A 22,323-nucleotide genomic window follows, 5' to 3' on the forward strand; every position below is an offset into this window, starting at 1 on the left:
CCCAATGCTCCAGAATGTGAGTGGGTCAGCCACTCCAGCTCCTCCTCAAGCACCGTAGTTTTCTGCTCAGTTTGCACAGCAGATGGTTGCGTTATTTCAACAAATGTTGGGAAACTTGCCAACATAAGCTCAGATGCAAGCCCCAGCAGCACAACCACAACCCCCAACTTGGCAATATGAAAAATTAATGAAATTTGGGGCTACCGAGTTCAAGGGCATAATAGATCCACTAGAAGCAGAGCAATGGTTAGAGAGAATGGAATGGGTTTTTAGAAAATTGCAATGTGCTGAAGAGTTAAAATTTGAATACTCTGTATCACTTTTACAAGGGGATGCTTATGAATGGTGGAAAACCATCCCCCACAGCTTGGTTGAGCCACCAGTCCTCACTTGGGTAGACTTTCTCAGAGAATTCAGACAGAAATGGGCCATCGACACTTATGTAGACATGAAGCTGCAAGAATTCCTAAATTTAAAGTAAGGGGACAGGACCATAGCAGAGTATGAGCGAGATTTTTCTCGACTAAGTCATTATGCTGGAAGCTTATTTACCACCCCAGAGACCGGTGCAAGAGATTTGAGGCCGGTTTGAAGCCTACTTTGAGAATGCAAGTGGTGGGGTTCCGACACTAGAATTTTTCTGAATTGATTTCATAAGCTTTAGAACTTGAAAGGATTGAGTTGGAAGGGTCAGTTAAAAAGAGCATAGAAGAGAAAGAGAAGACTGGAAAGACTACTGATCAAGTTCCTGATAGTGGGTCAGGAAAGAGAAAACATTTTGGAGGATCTAAATCACGCAAATCGGGTAGAGGTAGATCTTCTAGACAGAAACCACCCCGATCCGATCAACAAACTCAGCAGACACCCAGAAATACGCTGTCAGATCAACTTTGTGAGACTTGTGGTAAACCACATAGTGGGGTATGTTATAGAGCCATATGAGCATGTTTTAATTATGGAGGGACTAGTCATTTTGCTAAGGATTGTATAAGTCTACGCCGTTATGGATCATTTACAATGTTAGAAGGATCAGCCCAAGTTTCTAACCCGAAGAGTTCACCATCAGTTAGTAGAGGCAGAGGCAGAGGCAGAGGTAGGGGTAGTACACCTAGAAGTCAGAGTACTGTGAATCAGTTAGAACAAGGTAATGCTCTAGCTAGAGTATACACTATGCGGCAGAAGGAAGAGGATGAGACTTACTAATATATATATATATATATATATATATATATATATATATATATATATGTATTGTTTGACCCGGGTATGTTAATGCTAGCACTGTTTGCTTTTCTGCTGTCCCTTGTATAAAAATCAATTTTTATATGTTAGTGACTAGTCCTTTTAGAATTAGTTTTGGAAGAGTTTGTTAGCGAAAGATATCTCCTAGAATATGATAAATTATTGCATATTGATAAATAGAAGAGTTGTGGAAGTAAAGATTTGAACAGCTGGTTCAGATATAACAAAGAAATGTTACGAATATTAGTAAGATTGTAGACTAGAATGGTCAGAGGACGAATGATTAGATAAATAATTCTAATATGACCACAATGGTCATTCAATAAGGAAACATGAATTGAAATATTAGACAGAATGATAGTAAGAGAAGATTAGTATTATATAAACAAATTAAATATTGTATTAGATTGTTAAAAGTCTTACATAAACTTAAAGGAAAGAAGATTATACGATTATATAGAAAGGAGAAAAACTAAGTTCTCACTCCGTAGGACCACGCAAAGTCCTAGAAAGAGTGGATTCGTTAGCACACAGAATTGCTAACCTCTAAAAAGTGAAATGAATTTAAATTCAACGTATGATGGGGAAACTCATAAAGATCTTAGTACATGAGGTGAAGCAGCTGAGAAATAAATGTATATATTTGGTTAAGGTGTTATGGATCATTATTTAGATTATGAAGCTATGGGAAAATATATGAAAAACATGAGAAAACAAACGTGTGACTCTTTTAGAATAGATATTGGGTAAAATTTCGTGGACGAAATTTCTTTTAAGGAGGGGAGAATTGTAACACCCCTATTTGCATAGCCTGGTATATTGCACTGTTCCAATGACCGGTGTCAGTCCGGATAATTAAGAATATTAGAACATGTTTAAGAAATCTAGAAAAGCCCTGAATGAAAATAAATAGTAAGTACCAGATAGTAAAGTATAAATAAGAAAAAACAAAGCATAAAAAGTTAAATGAGCCGATGGTCACAGCGATGGGTGACCTTCTCGAGAAGTGACTGCGAGGTCAGTTCTAACTCAAATTTTGAATGGGAAATTGTGACACTGCGGTCCTAAGGACTATTGCGAAGGTAGTGGAAAAGAGAAAATCACAGAAAAGAGTTGATAAGTAGGTCAAATAATTAGGTTAGGACTCCGGAAGAAATACCAGATTATTTGCAAATCAGATCCATCTGGCAAGGGGTAATTTGGTCAATTCACCCCTAGGGGTGACTCCTGACCTAACTGTTCAATAAAATTAAAGAATTGAAAATTTCAGAATGTAGAATTAAATTAAAGAACTAGAGAAAAATAAAGAAAAAGAAAAAAGAAATGAAAATGAATTTTTACATCACTCTTGTGACATCACCCATGATGTCAAAAATAAAATTTAATTATTCTAATCTTTTACTAAGTCAAAAAGCAAGATAAATACATAAAATTAAAAGAAAAAAAAATGGTCATCTTCATTTCTCCCAAGCTAGCTGTCTCTCATCTCTCTCATGTTTCCTCCATTGAAGCTTGATTTAAAGCTTCATAAACCCTAGAATTTACCACAATTCCCCACTAAATTGTGCTTAAACTTGTTATTTCAACTTGAGAAAGAGATTGAAAGAGATAGAAAAGGAAGAAATTGAACAAGTTGGTGAATTAGAAATCCAAAGAAAGGTTAGTAACTTGAACTTGAAATCTTTAGTTAAATTCGTGTGTTTCTAGCTAAAGTAACTTAGAATTAAAGTGAAAATGAAACAAATCAAGTGTGTGGGAATTCTTATGAATTTCGGCCAGCCTTTGGGGGAGTTGAAATTGGTTGAGTTTGATGAAATTAAAGGGTTAATGAAGTTGAATTAAGTGTGTAGATGTTGATTTTACACTTTAATCTCATTAGTTGCATGAATTACATAATTAGGGTTCTTGGCACTTAGAGTTTCAAGAAAAATTTTAAGAAAATTGGTAATTGATGTATTGGAACCTAATTGAGGTTTGAAATGGTCATTTGGAGTCATTTGGGATGTGTTTGAATGCGTGAAATTGAAGTGCAATTCGGATTAGTGAAGGGTCCCAATATGGCAGTTTGACCTAGGTCACTTTGAGGGATCAAAACTAAAATTCTGCTAACCCAATTGGTATGAGGCTAATTGGAAATAAAATTAGACACATAAAGACACAATTTTCTTTCAGAAACCATGCCCAGAAAGTGACTCTAAGTTAGTGAACAATTAGGTCAAATCCAGAATTGGCACACTGCCACTGTACAAAAATTACCAATTGTTCATTTGGCCATAAATTGGGCTAGATAGGTCTAAATGACCTGATTTTTGTGGCATTGGAAAGGTGTGACATAGCACTACAACTTTCATGAAGAGCACATCCAAATTCTGCCCATAACCAAGTGAAATTGCCACACAAAGTTAATTGTCCAAAATTGCCAGATCCAATAAAGTGCGCAGAAATTCTGGGTAACACCAATCCGACCAGCCCTATTCAAAAGGCCATATCTTGGGCTACAAAACTCCAAATGGAGTGATTCAAAAAGGGAATTAAAGATAAGATAATAAGAAACAACTTTGATGAAGGATACTTAGTTAAATTTCTATAAAAACTAGACCAATGGAACAGTACAAAACAGGGCACCAAAACTGAAAAATTAAATTCTCTTAGGAGACTTAGAAATTGAAATGGCAACCAAGGTCAACAAATTAGGTACTCAAAATGTGGTATGTGGGTGTAATTGGAATTCACATACCTATTAAGCATAAGAAAGTCAATAATTTGACCAGAATAGTATCATGAATAGTAATCTCGAAATGCAAAGTTTAGAAAATGCCAATTTAGACCTATGTAGAGATACAATTAAATAAGTATGAAATAAATTATTGGATTTGTTATGAGATAAGATACTGAAACACTATAAATTACGTGTTTCAGCTGAAAAAGACCTGAAAAAGGATAGGGCAAACTGAGTCAAGGCCTAGAGGCGACTCACATCAGGTTTGTGCACAAAAATTTTTAAATTACAGTTTTCAAAATGAAAATTGATTTGTTACACATTGTGAATGTGTTTTGTTTATTATGAATTTCAAGAATGTTGTGTTGCCTATTTTACAATAGAAATTTGGAATAAAAATTATTTATTGATTTATATGAAATATTTGAATAATATGGTTTTGAATTTGGTTTTGGCCTTGAGAATTTTATTTGAGAATTTGTGTGTTGCTTATTTTAGAAATGGAGATTTGAAATGAAGTTTGTTTGTTGTATCAATTATAATTGAACATTATAGTTTTAAATTATTTTTTATTCACACTTGGCATGACAGTCCCTTAATATGTTCCTCCTCCACTTGTGGGGTTGAGTTTGATAGTTGATCATTTTCCTTCCTCTTTGGCTTGCCAGTCTGAGGTGAGTTTGAAAGAGTACTCATTAGCTAGCTAGCCACCTCCCTCATTGATTTCGATTAGTGGGATGAGTTTGCCTTGTCGTGCTGTACAACACGGCATGTTTGAAAATTTTGTGTCATAGTCTAAGTTGTGTTATTGATTGATAACACTATGTTTATTAACTTGTTTGACCAAATTGGCGTTATATTGAGCTTTGAAAATTGTGAAATGTAATTATGTAATGTTTAATTATGATTTGGCAATGAATGATTTATGTTCAGCTTTTTTAAATTTTATTGTGTACCACTGAGTAAAATTTACTCAGTGATAGCTTTATTTTGCTGTCGCAGATAGGGAAAATGACATAGCAGCAGAGTGAGCTACTACAGAAATAGGGAAGCACAGTTTGGAGATTTTTGTATGGGTATTTGTTGATACCCTTGTAGTTTATTTTGATATAAATAGTTTAGTATCATATGTATTAATGTAAAATTGAGCAATTGTCAAGTAAATTGTAATAATATTATCTTTTGGATTTTTATGTCTGTAAATTAAATTGTGAATGCAAATTATTTATTTTGAATGCAATGTGCATGAATTTATTAAATGTTTTGAGATGACAATCTTTTATTTGAAATTGTGGATTTTGAATTGAATTGTTGCAATTGATGTTGGTTTGAGATATTTGGAGGTTGGGGTATGATTGAAAAACCTTTGGAAGTGTTTTTCTACAAGTCTAAATTTTTTTTTGTTTTTCTCAAATACAGCCAACACTTTGCTGAAATTTTTACAAAATTTGTAGGTAAATTTAATTTAATACAATGTTTATGAATTTATTGAATTATTTTGAAAAAAAATTTGAGTTATAAATTTTGAATTAAAATTTGGTTGAATTGTATTGATTTGAGAATATATTGGTAGTTGGGGTTGAGAAATGAAATTATTGGGAGTGTTTTCACAGGTTTTGAAGAACTGATTTTTCCTAATTATAGACGGCACTCAGCCGAAATTTTTACAAAATTTGGTGAAACTTTAAGTTGATTAAAAATTTGATATGTGATTTAACTTTAAATAAAAGTTTTTAATTCCTACCAAAAGTGCTCGCCACCTTAAAAAAAAGTAAAATTGTTTTAAAATCCCTTGTAGTGTATTTAATAGGTTATCGGTAGGCGAAGTTCGATAATTCATTAAGTATACTACGGGATCATGTTATGCCTTACAGAGGGGTAAAGTGTGACATAGAGTGAGATTTCTATTAGAATTAGGATTGAAATAACTAACATTATAAATAAAAATATTGCAGGAGATATCGTTTAGCTTTAACTTATAGATGGGAAAGCTATAAAGTTCGATAGGAAGGGACTAGTATCCATTATTGAAAGGGCTATCACTCATATAGTCATTATAAAGTTTAAGCAGTAAATATATTAATTATATTTAAAAGAAAATGAAAAGAACAAACTCATATATTTATTATGAATAGCTATTTAGTAGTGTAATATCTATTTAAAAAAAATAGTTTAATATCTCTTGGTTGTAATTTGATTGATAGATAGAGTGAATTTAAATTTATTATTGTAATTATTATTTGATGATATGGAAGATAGAATGTACATAATTATAATTATTATTTATTTTTCTATAATATATAATTATTATTTATATTGAAAGGATAATCATGCAAATATTATTATTTTATTGTTCGTTTCATTTTTTATTGGATATAGCATTTTTGTGGAAAAAACAGTTTTGGCTTTAATATAAACTTCCTGAAAATAGAAAAACCATCACCTTTGCATGCCAATTCACGCAAGAAAACAGTCTAAATAAGCCCTAATAAAAACCTAATTGCTCAAATTCAAAGTGAAATTGGAAGACTATAGACAAATCAAACCAATATCATCAACAGTCTTAGCGCTCCTTTCCTAATGTGTATATACATACTACATACGCTTAGCTATACGTAACAAATACAAATGAGAGAGAGAGAGAGAGAGAGAGAGAGAGAGAGAGAGAGAGAGGGGCACCTGAAAAAGAAAGGAAGCCTAGAATTGAAGATTTTTTAAGACTGCCGAAAGTTGCATGAGGAGCTGCATAGCCTATGCAGTTTGTGTCCCGAAAATCAAAGAAATTCTTAAGTTACCGAAAGTTGCATAGCCTAGTGCATAGACTATACACCATCTTATACAAGAGACCGGAGAGGTATTGCAAGTCTACTGAAATGTGCATAGCTTCCTGCATAGCTTATGCACCTTCACGGATGATGAATTCAAGCTTGCCGAAACCTGCATAGCCTCATGCATAGGTTATGCAATAGCGTACGCAACTGACCGGAAAATCTCCTAACCTTGCCGAAATATGCATGACTTTCCGCGTAGCTTATGCAAATGCCAATGCACCTTCACGGAAACTCTTTGAAGGTTACTAAAACATGCATAGGGACATGCATGGCCATGCAAACCTGTCTTTACTCATTCTTTTCCAGTTCTGACTCTGCATAAGATGCTGCATAGGCACAGTTCCAGCTATGCAATTCCTCATTAATTGGCTAAAGAGGCAAGATTTTGTCACACGTGTATGACCTCACCACACACCATTTTTAGTCCATTTTAGGGTTTATTTCAGAGGATATAAAAGCATTTTTACCTCATTTTTGCTGTAAGAAGAAAGATTAGGGAGAGAGAGGAGCAAGAGGAGCTGCCAATCTTGTTATTTTCCATCTGAAGCTCTAATTATTCTTCATATTTGCCATTTTCTACACTTCTTTCATCGGGTTTCTTCAATTCTAATTTTCTTTTCATCTTTTATTTCTTCTTTTGCTAGAATTTTTTGTATTAAACATGAGCAGTGAGTAGTTCTTTCAAGATTCTGGAGTGAGGCATGTAATATTTAAGATATTTTGTGAATTTGAGTTGGTTAATCCAGATTTTATGCTTAATATGAGATTTTATCCATTTCTTGTGTGCCTAATGACACGCTTAGCGTAGGATCTCATTTAGTATTGTTCATAATTCTTGGTTGAAGTATCGAGAGGAGAAAACCCAGTAACAGATAATCAAGAAATTTGACTTAATTAACTTAAATCTAAAAATAGATTAAGGATTAAGAGGATTAATAGATTGATTAAGGAACCTAATGGGCCTTGGTTAATTTTAATTCCACGAAAGTAGGATTAAGTTAATTAAGGCACTCTTTATCTCACTTGAAAGAGAATTCAAAGGATTTAAGAATTAATCTCCTTGAAACCCATAATTTCCATATGTTTAGATAACCAATTTAAAATCCTAAAATAACTTAAATATGAACCCCTAAACTCCGGAATTATACTTTTATTATTATTGATTATTAATTGATTTTAATTGCCTGATATCTTTAATTCTTGCTATATTGCATTTGGCTCAATTTATTCCTTATAATTATAGTGAAATTTTCTATTCAAAGCATTTTTCTTATTGAATTTGCAATTATGCCCTTCAATTACCTATCTCTTCATTTAATTAATTTTTAGTCTAAATTTAGTTTAGATTAGTATACTTTTATATTGAAAATTTAATTTTTAACACAACTCTTTGAGGGAATGATTTATTTATCTTTACTACTTGAATGACCCATACACTTGTAATTGAGCCACATCAATCTTCATATAGTAGCTAGCAAAAGCTAGCAACTGAATCTATATATATGTACCCTTATATAGCCATGTTGCTAGAATGTTCTGGTCAATTCGTGATTTATTACAATACAAACCTTTGATATTCTCATAAAAGACTTAAAAGACCAGGGTTTTAACCGGACTAGGCATTTCTCATATACCATCATTTTTAGTAACTGATACATTATTGCCGGGCATGCCTGACCGGCAACAAATTGTGAAGGAGCTGCCACAAATGGAAGCTTTGTTAAGTAAGCTAGAAAGATAGTAGTCCCTGGCTCTGCAAACTCTTCTTGAAAGATTATTTTTTTTAATTGTTTTCCCTTTGTAATTGTTATTATATGATTTTTAAAACAAGTGGTTTTATTAGGAAGCTTGTTCTCTTGTGTCATTGGAGCTGCTGAGCTCATCTTCTTCTCTCTGAGAGAAGGAAATGAAAATTTGGCAACTGGAAATTATAGTATTCAGCTCTAGTTAGAGCTGGGAGTTATATTAATTCATTTTCAGTTCAGATCATGATGTCCTTAAACGTCACGCCATTTCCTTTTTCAAGTATATCAAATCCCAAAAATCTGAAACGGAGACTCTCGAGGACCGCCATGTGCCTGTGGAGCATAGGATGGCAAAAGAGAGAGGATTAAGCCATATTTCTGTCTTCGGGGCCTTTATCCGATCAAAATATTTGATGAAGAATTGTAACTAATATAAAAACAGGATTCCAAGCTGGAGGTGCAAGTGCCTTTCAGGATTCAGGAACAGGAACTGCACTTGGAAGAATCCCATTTTCCAAAGCATACATAGTTAACCATTTTCCCATTTTTGTCCTATTAAAGTTAAAAGGACACCTTGTGGAAAGTCCTGACTCCTCTTGATCCAAAAAGGGTGGAGGATAGATTTTGCATTTGCTATGCGTTATCACATGCTTTGAACTAGGCCAATCAAACCATTTTTCTTGTCAATTGTATCGCTAGGTAAACTTGATTAAAATAAAGATTTTGGTGAATGGTTGCCCATGCTATTAAAAAAATCAATTTTCTTCCATTCCCATGCAGGTTGCACTTTACTAATATTAATCTGATCTACCATTATTATTATATTCCTTAGAAAAGGACAGCCAAACTGTTGACGGTTGTTGGACGAACCCTCTCATTTGTTAGTCAATTGAACCAGACTTAGCTAGGTCTGCTGAGGAATTAAGACTTCATTAGCCATCTAATTACACAACTGCCATTGGATCATCTATTCAACCCAATAACCTCAGAATTTTAAGATAATTTTACAGATTATTATGTATCCTTCATAATTCAAGATTAATGACATATCTACATTTTTTACTCTATTCATGTAACTAAGCCTAAACGACCACTTGGGCTAGTATATGAGCTTGTCTAGAACTTCCTTGTAAAAATGTGTATTTCAATTTGAAGATGTCTACTGCAGAGTGTCACTTCTGTAAATAGCAACAAGATGGGTGTCATTTTCATTTCCCATGAACCACTACACTTAAACAAGTTTCCCACCAGCACCTGCTCTCGCACAAGTTCTGTATAGACACGTAAAGAAAGAAAGCAAGCAAGCATGCAAGCAACAACAATGGCCAATTCCTCCATCTTTCTCTTGACCTTCTTATTTCTCTCAGCTCTGATCATCTCCTCACCCACCATTGAAGCAAGCGGAGACCACAAACTGAGCTGGATCCCCACGAAAGTCCCATGCCAAGGCTCTGTAGCAGAGTGCATTGGAGAAGATGAATTCCACATGGGCTCTGAGATAAGCCGGCGGATACTGCAGACAGCGTCCACACAGTACCTAAGCTACGGAGCGCTGCAGAGGGACACCGTGCCATGTTCCCAGAGAGGTGCATCCTACTACAACTGCCAGCCAGGTGCAGAGGCCAACCCTTATTCCCGTGGTTGCAGTGCCATTACTCGCTGCCGTAATTAAGGTTATCAAAACCTGCTGTTTGTGTGGTCTTATTTATTTGTATTTGATTTCTTTTATAAGATGTGACATTGCAACAAAACGATGTTATGTGTTTTAATAAACTGTTAATGGCCCATGCTAATATTACTTTCTATATGATTTTCTTCTTTGATACGTCCTTCTATCTTTCCCCAACTTTTTCACCTTCATTCTTCTGAGCCATATGAGGAATCTATGGCAGGACTTAAGGATGCGAGACGCCATAAAATTCAAAATATCTAAATTCGATTAATATTTTGAACTCGTGATTAAAATTTACATTTTTGTTATTTATATTCATTTTAAATTTGATTACTACTACTTGAAACTAGTTTGATTTTATATATTTTTAATTAATAATTTATATGAAAATATATTTGAATTAATAATTTATATTTTAAAATTTAATAATTTTATAAAATATTTAAATTTTAATTTTAAAATATAATATTTTAAATTTATAGATAAAATAATAAAAAATATATTTTTATAATTAATTAATAACTTTTATAAATGGACCGATTATTTATAATTGTTAGCAACTTTTATCTTGGTATGAGGCACAGGGTTCTTTATGCAATTTTTCTTTCTGATGTTATTTTAAATTTCTTCACTTTGATATGTTGAGTTTTAGGTCAAGCATATTGAACAGGCTTACTCGTCTAGTTTGAACCTAATATTTTAAAATTTTCCTAATTTATTAATAAAATTATAATCTAAAAAAAATAACTTTTATAAATGAAGTTTATATTGAACAATCAATATATAAAATTTGAATTTATTATAAATTCTAATCATCCAGATTAAACTTGTTTCAAATTCGATAATACTAAGTATGCAAAGATACTCAACCCGATACCAATTCTCTAGGACCATGTGGAGGACTCTGGATGCCACAAAATTACTCCCATCCTTTATTTCTAATAGAACCGGTGAATTGTTATTTCTCCAAACGAGGGAACTCTTCGTCGTCAACGACAAAGGAAAAGTTTATGTTTCCTCACTTCATTTGCTATAACAGAGGATGAAAACTGAAGCTTTCATTGGGTTTCAGTAACAACAATGGATACTCCAGAATGAGATGCCAGACCTTCGGACATCAAAGTAGTATTAATACATTGAACAAAAATAAAGGAACTGCTCAGGTAGTATCAGATTGTGGGTCATGCTCATGAGGCATCTTTTCTGTTGGCAAGTTACAAAAGATTTATTATAAAACTATGTGAATTCAGCAAACATCCTGATAAAAAAATCCCAATAACTTTGTTGAGCACCGAATCCATGAAAGTGTGATCATGATCATAAATCATCTCAGATTTGTAAGTTTCCTCTCCAACAACAAAGAAGTTACTCACCAAACAGATTCTCAGAGACAAACTGCATATTTCTCAAACCATAATTCACAAAAAGAGAGAGAGAGAGAGAGAGAGAGAGAGAGAGAGAGAGAGGGTTCCCATGAAATTGAACTAGTCCGCTACAGAACAAATCTTCTTTGACCAACTCTAAGCTGAATCTTCCTCCTGCTTGTCTTCGCCTGGCTTTTGCTTGGATGGAGCCAAAGGAGATGGTGAGCCCTCCACTCCCATCTCTGCTCTCAAGTCATTTATGCTCTGCTCCAAGTCATTTATGCGAGTTCCCATCTCATCAAGTGCATTGAAGTTAAGAAAACAAGGAATCCCACAAATTTTGAATCAGCTATACAGCTAAATAAACATTGGAGGGGAGAAAAAGCAAATATATTTCTTTAAATATTTACATGGTAGCCAAAAGACAGGTATCTAACCTGTTTATAGGCCTAAAAAACCCTTAAAACCCAGCGTCCAAAGCTCAGATCTAATAATTTCCCATCAAGATAATCTAAACTCATTTCATCTAAGAATGGTAACTGAACACCATAATATATCCAAGACGTAGGATGATATCGATTAATCCCATGACAATATTCTCAACTAGGTTTCATGTTAAACAATTTCCATGAAGGTATGCAACCAGCAAGCTCACAACAGGACACCATACAAAATATTTCCTTTTTCATGTACTGACACGTCCATCAATTTCAATCACAAAGAAATTTAAAATAAATTTATCATAGACAACTCAAAACAAATGGGAAGGATATTCTTTGTAATAATTGAGTCGGACATTGTTTGGAACCTGGATTGCTGCAAATAAAATTTTAGTCAGCAACAGTAGCATAAAAACAACAAACAAGAGGTCTAAGTAGTAACTCACCATCTGCTGAAGAAGATTTTGCACCTGAAACATTAATGCAAATAAGTCATCGTTACAGATCTTATAAGAAAAGCACAAACATACTGAAGCCGGAATATCACATAGGTATGACATGAAATAAGAAGGATTCAAACATATTTAAGGTATCAAGGGCTAAAAATCTTAAATATTACAAAACCATGTGAGCCAAACATGTTCTGAGTTTGCACTACAATCTCAATTCAGAATTGATTACACTTAAAGCCAGCAAGGCATCAAAAGGCTGACAGAATCTCATAGTTTGACAGGAGAATTAAGTAGTAATAGGAATCACTCAGGTATTGAAAATGTCAAGAAACTCACAAAAGCAGTCATATCAGCAGTGCTTTTCTTCGGATCTTCTGATTCATGGGCATCCTACAAAAGAAAAAATAAATAAATAGAAAAATAATACTAAAACCAGTTACACCACTTAGCAAAAGAAGATGCTATAATGCAGTGCACACTGATTTTGTATTGTAAAATATTTGGTAGAATTTCACATGATAGACTGCAAAATTCTCTATTCCCAACAAAATCAATAAAACTTCCAATTGTTAATTGAATGATTCCATTAAGGCAGAAATGATCTAAACAAGACATTCTGAATCAAACTACTAGTCAAAAGCTCAGAGAGTTGAAACCCTAGCGGTTTAAAATACGCAAAATCAAACAATTTACTGAAAACAAAACACAAATATAGGATTACAACAGAGCTTAACGATTAATTTTTATGTGGATTTAGCAGAAAAGAGCCTACCATTTTTTGCTAGATGATCTCGGATTTCCTTTGCTTTGCTCGGCCGTTACCGGGCAGTGCCCACGAAGCGTATTGCGCAGCGTTTGGTGACGGAGGAGTGGGAAATGAATGAATCGCGCAAACAGGGCGAGTGGGCCAAAGTCTTTGTTCCACAATGATATGCATATTTTACTGATATGCCATTGGTCAATTTGAATTTTGAAAATCAAATTGTGTCGTTTCTTTTTATTTTCTGAGTGTAGGGCTGAGCTGAGGAGTTTATTATTTGGGCTTTGATGTAAGAAGCTTAATTTTGGGCCTTTTATTGATATTGTTAATGTTTTTGGCCCATTATGTGTGAGTGTGCCTCATGAGTCTTATGTATGCAAATACATTCGTAATTAAAAAATATACATATTAACTAAAATAGACAACATGTAATTTTTAATAATTACTATTATAATATGGACAATTAATATAACCATAAAAATCTCCTAAAATATATGTGTATATAATCAAGCAACGCACCTTAATTCACAAATAACAAGTGAAATATTATTGAATTATTAAATTAAACCTTTCACCTCCTTTCCTTACTATTTCATTTTCTCTCTTTTCACCTTTCTTATTTTTTTTTTTTCGAGTTTCTCCTTCCTCTTGATTTTTCTTTATATTTTTTTTTAATTTTTTTTTTAAATAACTTTCAAATTTGTGTTTTTTGGACCAAATCTTAAATTTAGTCCCTCTAATTTATTAATGTTGATGAATCTAGAGTGTTTAGTACCTCTTCATGGAATTTTATTGCAAGTTTGACTCCCTTTATGGAGGTACCTTTGCTTGTTGTGGAGTTTATTTTATTGAATCTCTTTAATAACTCATTCGATTGGAACAAATCCTAGATATGATGGTGGTTCTCTTTATTATAAAGCCTATTTGCGTTTGATTGTGTTCTTTTATTGGTAGAAAATTTGAATTTGAAAGTCCTATTGAAAACTTTTAAGCATTGATTGTATCATTATTATTATTATTAATCATTCAAAAACTTTTAAAAATTAATTTAAACCAAAAATAATAAAAATTAAAAATTGTAGGCTAAATATTCAGGTAATCAAACAAGTACAGAAAAGAGGAGAGGTAAATTCTATGAAAAGAGTAATAAATTTTGAAAAAAAAAAAGGAAAATGATGGTGGGCGGGTGGGGTTAAAGACACCTCATCTGTGCTTCTCTTTAGTTGACAGTTGATCATCCTTGTAAGGATACTTAGATGGAGAAGACCATTGACCCCAGAGGATAACTAAATGTAGAAATAGAAGTAGTGCAGATGAAAAGTTGTTGGAAGGATAAACATTCCAGCAAAATTCCACACCTACAAACAGAATCAAACTGCATACAGAGACACCAGAACAGAAAAATCAATAGCTACGCAAGAAAATATTATTCAATGATTTTTACACGGTGTGTAGCAAAGTGGAAAAGCTACCGTAGCAATGTAGGGAAAGGAGTTCTCCACAAAAGATATGGTAAGCTATAGAAGTACCTGCAGTTCCAGATGTACAGTGAGATTAAAAGGAACTTCAAATTGAAAGTTCCAAATTGTTTAACCATAATCCAGAAATCATGATTCTGCATGCACATGCTCACATGCATATGTATGTATCATCTTAACAAGTTGTATACTTTTGCAGATTCAACACGAACAATAATTTGAAGTGGCATACATTCATCAACGTAAAAATGCCTCACAATGCCTTTATTTGACAGCACATGAGGATAGGCAGACAAAGCTGCAGAGAAGAATTTTTATGAGCAATTGTTGAAGTTATAATTAGCCAAAAGATGCACAGATCAATGGAGGGAAGGATGAAATGACATAAATACAGATGGACATGGACAGGTTGAGACACAAAAGATGAAGGCTTTCTCAAAAGCACAAAAAAAAAAAAAAAAAAAAAAAAAAAAAAAAAAAAAATCATACAGAGACAAGCAAGAAGGGAAGAACAGAGCACACAATCAAAAATGAGTTGCGTTAGCAGACCTACCATGAATAGAACTGATAATGTAGTGAGCGGGCACATAAAATGCCAATAAAGTTCCCGGAAAACATCATTGTCATAATATCTGAACCAACCAACCAACCAACCAAGATTCAGTACACAAGCAGATAAAGAAGACAGAAGCAAGAAATAAAATTCAAAGGAAGACAGTGACAGAATAAAAGAAAAGGATTTCTGGCCATGCACCTAAATCATAATTATAAACCAAGATAATCAAAACTCACGTTCTTCCTTGAGAATCTTAAAGGACAAACCACTAGAACTTGAAAGAGCAGATGGCTGCTTAATAGATACGGCCTTGGAACGTAAAAAATTAAAAAGTCCTCCTTCATGTCTGCAAGTGACCAAAAAGTAACAAGTAAACAACTTCAAGCAATCCAGAGATTTATTGACACAATGTTTTTGAAGCAACACTGTGACAGAATCATAACAGAACAGATTTTGCACATACACATAAACACACACACACACACACACACACACACACACACACAACCACATCAACTACAACAGCCACCACCTTAATCCCAACTAGTTGGGGTCAGTTATATGGATCCCTTTTCACCATTCAACTCTGTTCGACACCAAGTCCGCATCTACTGCATCAACTAGAGAAAATCATTTTCTCATATTGTTCAAAATGGACAATAGTATCGATGATAAGAATGGTCAAGACAGTGGCTGACATAGAGCATACTTGCATAGCACTTCTCAGCAAAACTCTAAGAGCTGTATGTAGACTTCCAGCACAATTAATTTGTATAGAATTTTGTACAGCTGCGTAAACATAATAACAAAAGGATGGACTTGCTGTGAATGATGTGTAACAATAGGTTTTAGATCAAGCAGACAAAATCCAGCTGACAAGGTTCCAAAGACCAACCTTAGTTGGAAGACATTTCCTACATTGGACAAAAGCTAGAATAGAAGTTGGCAGTGACAAAGTGTATTCCATTCATATGACACATGGGATAGATTTTTAAGCAAAACAAAGCACAAACAAAAGTAGCACCAAACTTTGTTATCTTTGTAGCTCCTCATCAAATATTTTACCAGCATTGGAAAAATGCCACAAATTTCTTTAATTCACTACCTGTTTGCTGCTATGAATTACTAGTAACAATTACAACTGAAGGAACAAGCCACTTACTTGCACCATCTATAATGGGCAAAAGCAGCAAGCAATCCAAGGTGAGTAAGCAGCAATGAGACTGCAAATTGCTTTGATACAAAAACTGGTTCAGGAATGAACTTGAAGTTAACAGACCTGATGGGAAACAATGAAAAATTACATTTCCACAAGAGCTCATTGCACTGATCAAAGAGGATATTGCACAAAAGCATTAACTGATAAAGAAAATTAAACCACCACTGCATGTTCAAACAACTACCCTAACTGCATAAGTTGGGCTACAATGCATCCTGGAAACAAGATAAATGAGATGACAAAACATACAGTCATAAATTTATCAATACAATTATAGACTTTCATAACTTGAAGAGGACTTCCCACAGCATCATCAGAGAATGAGATCAATGCCAGCCAGGCACCGTTAGTGTGCTACAGACTCATTTCCTTGATTGATTATTAGCTGCCACTGAGCAGTCCTAATTTCTAATACTGCAGCAGGATGAACACCTCCTGCTCCACATTCCCTCTTTTCAACCCCAATTGTGTGTTAATACAAAACAATAATATGTGCACCAAACCAAGCTGACTGTCTAAAAAGGACACACAAACAAATATGCATCTTCACATGACTACCTAGAGAAGAGATCCAAATATGGCTTCTCTATAGGAGGATACAGGATCTTGTAATCAGACAGATTCCCACCCATTTTCTCCTGGCTAGATAACATCAAATTCATTTCCTTTGAAGTAAATAATTCAAGAAGGCAAGATCCTTAAGCATTTATTCAAAATCAACCTTGAGGAAAGATGAACTCCATCAGCCACATGTGAAGTGAAGTGTTCAAAATGAAGCACATGCAGACAGTCTCATATTCTTTCAGAAAAATGATCTAGTATTTTCCATTCATTAAAAAAAGGAAACTCAGTTTTTTCTGTTTACTTATAACTAAATGATCAGACTAATTTATGTCAAGATAAGGTATTGAAGAATCTTTTGCACCATAGAGTCAAATGGGAAGTACCAAAAGTGGATGAAGACACGCCCAAGGTTGAATGCTCTTGATATATATGCAATTGGATTGGAGACTAAAAAGGGGAGCCCCAATAGAATCTGCAGAACCATACACCAAGCATGTGGAAATGAATGAACTATTGCTAAGCCAATGCTTGCTTCACTACATTAATTGCAATATTATTCCAACTCACCTAACAGAATTGGAAAATAAATTAAAAGATATTGCTATCCTGCTTTTGACAATTGACACTAAAAACAATCTACTAATTTTGTGACAAAAATCACAATTTTATACATATGAATTTAACATGCATTCTCTGCCTACATGGACAAAGCAGTCTCAGAGGAACAAAAATGATAAGCACCTGCACTAGTGCTGCACCAGATAAAGCCAATATCACTCCTGTAACATCCATGGCCTGTAAAAAAGTGTTTATAAGAAGAAGGAAAACTGGCTTGAATGATATATACAAATGAGAAAACTCTACGAAACTTAAACAATTGGATGCTAATGTACCTTTAACATAAGAAGCGATAAAGGTGGAGCATAGAGAAGGACATTCATCTTTATTGAAACAGCCCCACTATAAAAATATAGAAGAAAGTTATGCCAACTTCATCTGATATCAGAATCTTGCAGTATGAAAGCAAATGTCACCTGAAAAGAATCAGCCCCAGATACCACTGTTGGCAAAGAAGCAAGGCCAATGCAGCATGGAGAAAAGTCATTGCAAAACAGTCATTAAAGAGACGCAGCACAAAGATTGAGTGCACTCTTTTTGAGAGACAAAGCAAGACAAGAGCCCACCATGGAAGCTGCAAGAAATTTTATTTAAAAACAAGATCTTGTCAAGGCCAAGACAGAAGAAAACTGGCTAAGAAGAACTAAGCACCATTTTATGGAGATCACTAGGCACCATTTTCAAAAAAACGAGAACTAAGCACCAATAATCACAAAACAAGAAAATTTTAAGCACCAATAATCACAAAACAAGAAAATTTTGTCATACCTCATCAGTCTTCACATAGATGAATAAGATGATACCCAGATTAATGATGTATAAAATGCCAAACAATATCTGCAACCACAGAGTAAATAGAAACCATGCGATCATAATTTTGATTGATCATATATAAAAGCCTAGAAGGAATAGTCTTTTAACACGAAAATGATTACCAAAAGTCAGTTAGTTATGACAGGGAGAAAGGAATTTTAATCCCATTCATGGCTGGGACAAGACCAACATTTAGTCAAAGATCCATTGACCAAAGCCATTACTAATAACCAGCCCCTAACTTTCATTTTTATACAGTGGAAATCAATTTTATTCCAGAGAATACTCATTTAAAGCATAATGTTCAATGAAAGTACAGAAACACCAATTTCATCTCGTGGAGTAGTTTAAAAAGATATCCTCCGAAACGATTATGAACTGTCAAAATTTTCAGAGATTACCTGAGCTGGATAGACATCCCCTCCTGTGACATACTGAATGGCTGAGTAAACATAAAGAAACCCAGCTGGGTATACCAGCGGCCCAGTATCACCTTTCAAGTTGCTGTAGTCCCTTTCTCCTTCAAGAAACCCAGCTACCTGCTCGTTAATCAAGCCAATTCATATTATCCCGTTCATTTAAACCGAGAATTAAAGCTACCCAGGAAGTAAAATTAGTTAATGGTGAGTTTGATGACTGGGAAACTAATGACAGGAGGAGAAATTTTGAAACTTTACTTGCTACGCTAGAAAAAAAAAATAACACAAATCCAACCATAACCAGAAATGCAAAACTTTAAGATCTCTTGTGGCCTTGCATAATGCACCTGTGACATGTAAGCGTCCCAATCAATCTTTGTATCTGAAAATCAATCAAGTATTGATATTACCACAAAACGCTTCTCTTTAAAGACGGATAAAGATATTGAACTATAAAGAAGTAGAATCATTGATCTTACAAGGAACGTAGGCGATGATGAGAGCGACAAGGAGGGCGTCCATGAAAATTAAAGCCAAAGCGAAGGCTACTTTTGGATTTTTCAAAAATTTGGCGGCAGAAGCCTGGGGTCTTGGCGACGGCTTGACCTTCCTCGATGATTTAGGTGCCATGGCTTCGGCCATCTGCATCTTTACGAATGGAGAGGACAGCTAGTGCCGTTGGATTTAAGCACGGCTCACAGATTTATTTAAGCAAAATAATTTTAATAATAATAATTATTATTATTATATTCTTTTTCTACAGAATTATTATTATATTCTTATTCTAATAAAATTACGGTTAAATAGCAAGGAAAAAGTGACTGCAGTTGATAATGGGAGCTAGAACTGTACACGGGCCAGTTTGGCGAATTTATTATATTTTGTCAAATTAAGTCCAATTTAAATAGAAATTAATAAATTAAATTATAAAATTATATATGCTTAATTTTCAGATTGAACAATATGAATTTAAAATTTTTTTATATATTTTGACACTTTTTAGATTTTTATATTTTAATTATTATTGAATTTTTTTATACATTAATTAAAAAATAAGTATTAATTTAAAATTTATTATTTTATAAAAATAAATAAAAATAAAACAAAATTATTTACATGTTTTTATAATATATATATATATATATATATATATATATATATATATATATATATATATATACTTTTTAGCCTTCTTATGCCATCTGATATGGAGAAAATACAAGATAGTTAAGATTCGAATGTGGCATGTGACAAGCGCCCGGCTGTGGAAGCCTGAATCTCCACCCCTAATATGGTGCAACACTGAGAAAGAGAAATTATTGGATGAGCTGGGTATTATTGATTCAAAAAGCCCATAAAACATGGAAAGAACATAGCCTGCCATGAATTACAGTTTTTGAAGTTTGAAACTTTAGCATCAGCAACAAAACAATTTTGCTTCTACAAATAGACTTGGAGAAGGTGGATTTGAACCTGTTTATAAGGTATACCTCTAACATACTTTGGGTTAGAGTTGAAATAAACAAGTTGGTTAAGTCTGAGATTGTCAAAAAATCTTAATTAGTTATTGTTTTAGAGAAAATTACCAGGTAGTCAAGAAGTAGCAATAAAAAGACTCAACTGGGGACTTGTTGAATTCAAGAATGAAGTAATTGCCAAACTGCAGCACAACAATGCCAGGCTTGTAGGTTGCTGCATTGAGAAAGGAGAAAATACTAGCCTATAAGTGCATGCCTAACAAGTAACAAAAGCATTGATTCCTTCCTCTTTGGTCTGTATACTTATAAGATTGTTAGTATTTTAATTTTCATTCTTTTCTATGCTTTTCTTGCCACTGCTTATACAAGTTGCTTCTGAACAGATCCCATGAATAAGTCCTAGAATGAAGAAAACGGTTCAATATCAAGTCCCAGAGTCATACATGTCCTCACTCCTATAAGAAAGAAAGATGCACACTTACAGTACCTGCTGTCTTTTAAATTTCATGAGAATTTCGGCAATTCAATATCATCCAATATGATGTGTGGCCGACTGAGCCGCTTGATGCTACGCAGAACGCATAGTTGCGCAGTACAAAGTTGTAGAAAGTTATAAAGAAGACAGCAACCTTGTCCAGTTAGCGAAGTGTACCCGGCAGTTAATTATCGAATGAATGTGCCATGGGAAGGAAAATACGGGAAAAGGGTTTAAAATCCAAAAATTACGGGAGTGGGGTGAGTTGAAAATCCAGACGCGAGTCAAAATAGCGTCTTTAGTTGGGACGCTATCATTAATAGCGTCCGGAGGGAAAGCAGTCTAGACGCTGTTGTTGACAGCGTGCAAATGGGCGGGACACTATCATAGATAGCGTGCAAACTGTTTGCAGAGAATTTCTACAGCCCCGTCATGTAGCCTCATCCCGTCAAGTCAACCAGGAATGAACAGAGGATGCTTTTTTGGCTGGCGTTCCGAGCTCCACCGAACGCCGTTTACATTAGCGTCCAAACTGTGCAATTTAAATCCCACTTACAACACTCTCTCATCCCTCTCATTCATCCCTCTCATGTACAGCACTCTCTCATCCCTTTCTTCTCCCATATCCGTCATTGTCTCCCTTCTCCCTTCTCGTGGAACTGTTTGTTGAACCAGGTGGTGGAGCTAGTTTGTGTTCGATGGACCAAGAAACAGAAAACGATTTGTAGTGGTAGACCAGTGAGAAAAAAAATTGTGCTTGTCTTTTATGATTTCTGAAGATATATTATCCTTTTATAGGTACGTATTTTACTTTCTTAAGAAAATAAATATGTAATAATTTAAATGTTTGAGTGTTTCATATATTTATGTTTGTAGAAAGTTGATGAAATATTTGTTTAAATATGCATGCATGTGTTAATATGTAGTTTTTGAGTGATATTTTGCAAGTGTAGGGTGATATTGTCTTATATTAGAAGAAAAATGAGTGATTTATTGTTAATATTTTCAAACAAATTTTTTTGTGTAATATATATTTAATTTTTGTAATTTTTAACTAGTTTATAGATAATCTTAAAAATTAAAGGAAATATTTTTAACAATATATATAGATATATATAAATCAGTAATAGTATAATATTTTTATAAATGGTGAAATTTATTGAAAATATAAAATTTTATATAAAAGAATAAATGAATAGGAAATTTAGTTTATAATATATTATATAAAAAAATGAAATGAAAGAGATAAGATAATAGTATATTCTTAATTAAAAGTTTAATTATGGAAAAAAATAAATTTAATGTAAATTATAAATTTAAGGACAATAGGAAAAGTTAGTTTAATATAAAATAGTAGTTTAATTTAAAAAAAAATTAATACTAGGTTAAGATTTGAAAGGAATATATATATATATATATATATATATATATATATATATATATATATATATATATACTTTGAAAAATTGTAAAAGTTA

At 33.6% G+C, this 22,323-nt stretch overlaps 3 protein-coding genes across 3 annotated transcripts; 1 reads left to right on the forward strand and 2 right to left on the reverse strand.

The window, feature by feature from the left end:
• The first annotated feature begins 9,821 nt into the window (after positions 1–9,821).
• LOC110660875 (protein RALF-like 33) lies at positions 9,822–10,342 on the forward strand. Its single transcript, XM_021819322.2, has one exon. The coding sequence runs from the start codon at positions 9,844–9,846 to the stop codon at positions 10,207–10,209; it is 366 nt and encodes a 121-aa protein (XP_021675014.1). The 5' UTR covers positions 9,822–9,843; the 3' UTR covers positions 10,210–10,342.
• A 1,163-nt stretch (positions 10,343–11,505) lies between these two features.
• LOC110660933 (heat shock factor-binding protein) lies at positions 11,506–13,413 on the reverse strand. Its single transcript, XM_021819397.2, has 5 exons — positions 13,238–13,413; positions 12,802–12,855; positions 12,460–12,483; positions 12,347–12,389; positions 11,506–11,875 (listed from the first exon to the last, which is right to left on the reverse strand). Exons 1-5 carry the CDS (start codon positions 13,238–13,240, stop codon positions 11,730–11,732), a joined length of 270 nt encoding a protein of 89 aa, XP_021675089.2. The 5' UTR covers positions 13,241–13,413; the 3' UTR covers positions 11,506–11,729.
• An 859-nt stretch (positions 13,414–14,272) lies between these two features.
• LOC110660934 (dol-P-Man:Man(5)GlcNAc(2)-PP-Dol alpha-1,3-mannosyltransferase) lies at positions 14,273–19,589 on the reverse strand. The gene is made up of 13 exons (XM_021819398.2): positions 19,372–19,589; positions 19,240–19,274; positions 18,875–19,012; positions 18,429–18,497; positions 18,077–18,234; positions 17,936–18,002; positions 17,784–17,837; positions 17,426–17,514; positions 16,422–16,538; positions 15,496–15,605; positions 15,257–15,335; positions 14,698–14,754; positions 14,273–14,600 (listed from the first exon to the last, which is right to left on the reverse strand). The coding sequence occupies exons 1-13, from the start codon at positions 19,538–19,540 to the stop codon at positions 14,429–14,431; spliced, it is 1,314 nt and encodes a 437-aa protein (XP_021675090.1). The 5' UTR covers positions 19,541–19,589; the 3' UTR covers positions 14,273–14,428.
• Between the last annotated feature and the right edge of the window lie 2,734 nt (positions 19,590–22,323).

The sequence above is a fragment of the Hevea brasiliensis genome, chromosome 2 (assembly GCF_030052815.1).
Source record: "Hevea brasiliensis isolate MT/VB/25A 57/8 chromosome 2, ASM3005281v1, whole genome shotgun sequence".
Lineage (NCBI taxonomy): Eukaryota > Viridiplantae > Streptophyta > Magnoliopsida > Malpighiales > Euphorbiaceae > Hevea > Hevea brasiliensis.

Excerpts from the sequence above, each read along its gene's own strand:
- LOC110660933 (XM_021819397.2), bottom strand. Across the intron at positions 12,390-12,459 it reads AAAATCTTCTTCAGCAGATG|CAATCCAGGTTCCAAACAAT; the intron begins GTGAGTTACTAC and ends TTTTATTTGCAG. Across the intron at positions 11,876-12,346 it reads CGACTCAATTATTACAAAGA|TTGATGAGATGGGAACTCGC; the intron begins ATATCCTTCCCA and ends ACTTCAATGCAC.
- LOC110660934 (XM_021819398.2), bottom strand. The coding sequence starts at position 19,540 with ATGCAGATGGCCGAAGCCATGGCACCTAAATCATCGAGGAAGGTCAAG. Across the intron at positions 18,235-18,428 it reads TCTATGTGAAGACTGATGAG|CTTCCATGGTGGGCTCTTGT; the intron begins GTATGACAAAAT and ends AATTTCTTGCAG. Across the intron at positions 17,838-17,935 it reads TATCGCTTCTTATGTTAAAG|GCCATGGATGTTACAGGAGT; the intron begins GTACATTAGCAT and ends ACTTTTTTACAG.
- LOC110660875 (XM_021819322.2), top strand. The coding sequence starts at position 9,844 with ATGCAAGCAACAACAATGGCCAATTCCTCCATCTTTCTCTTGACCTTC.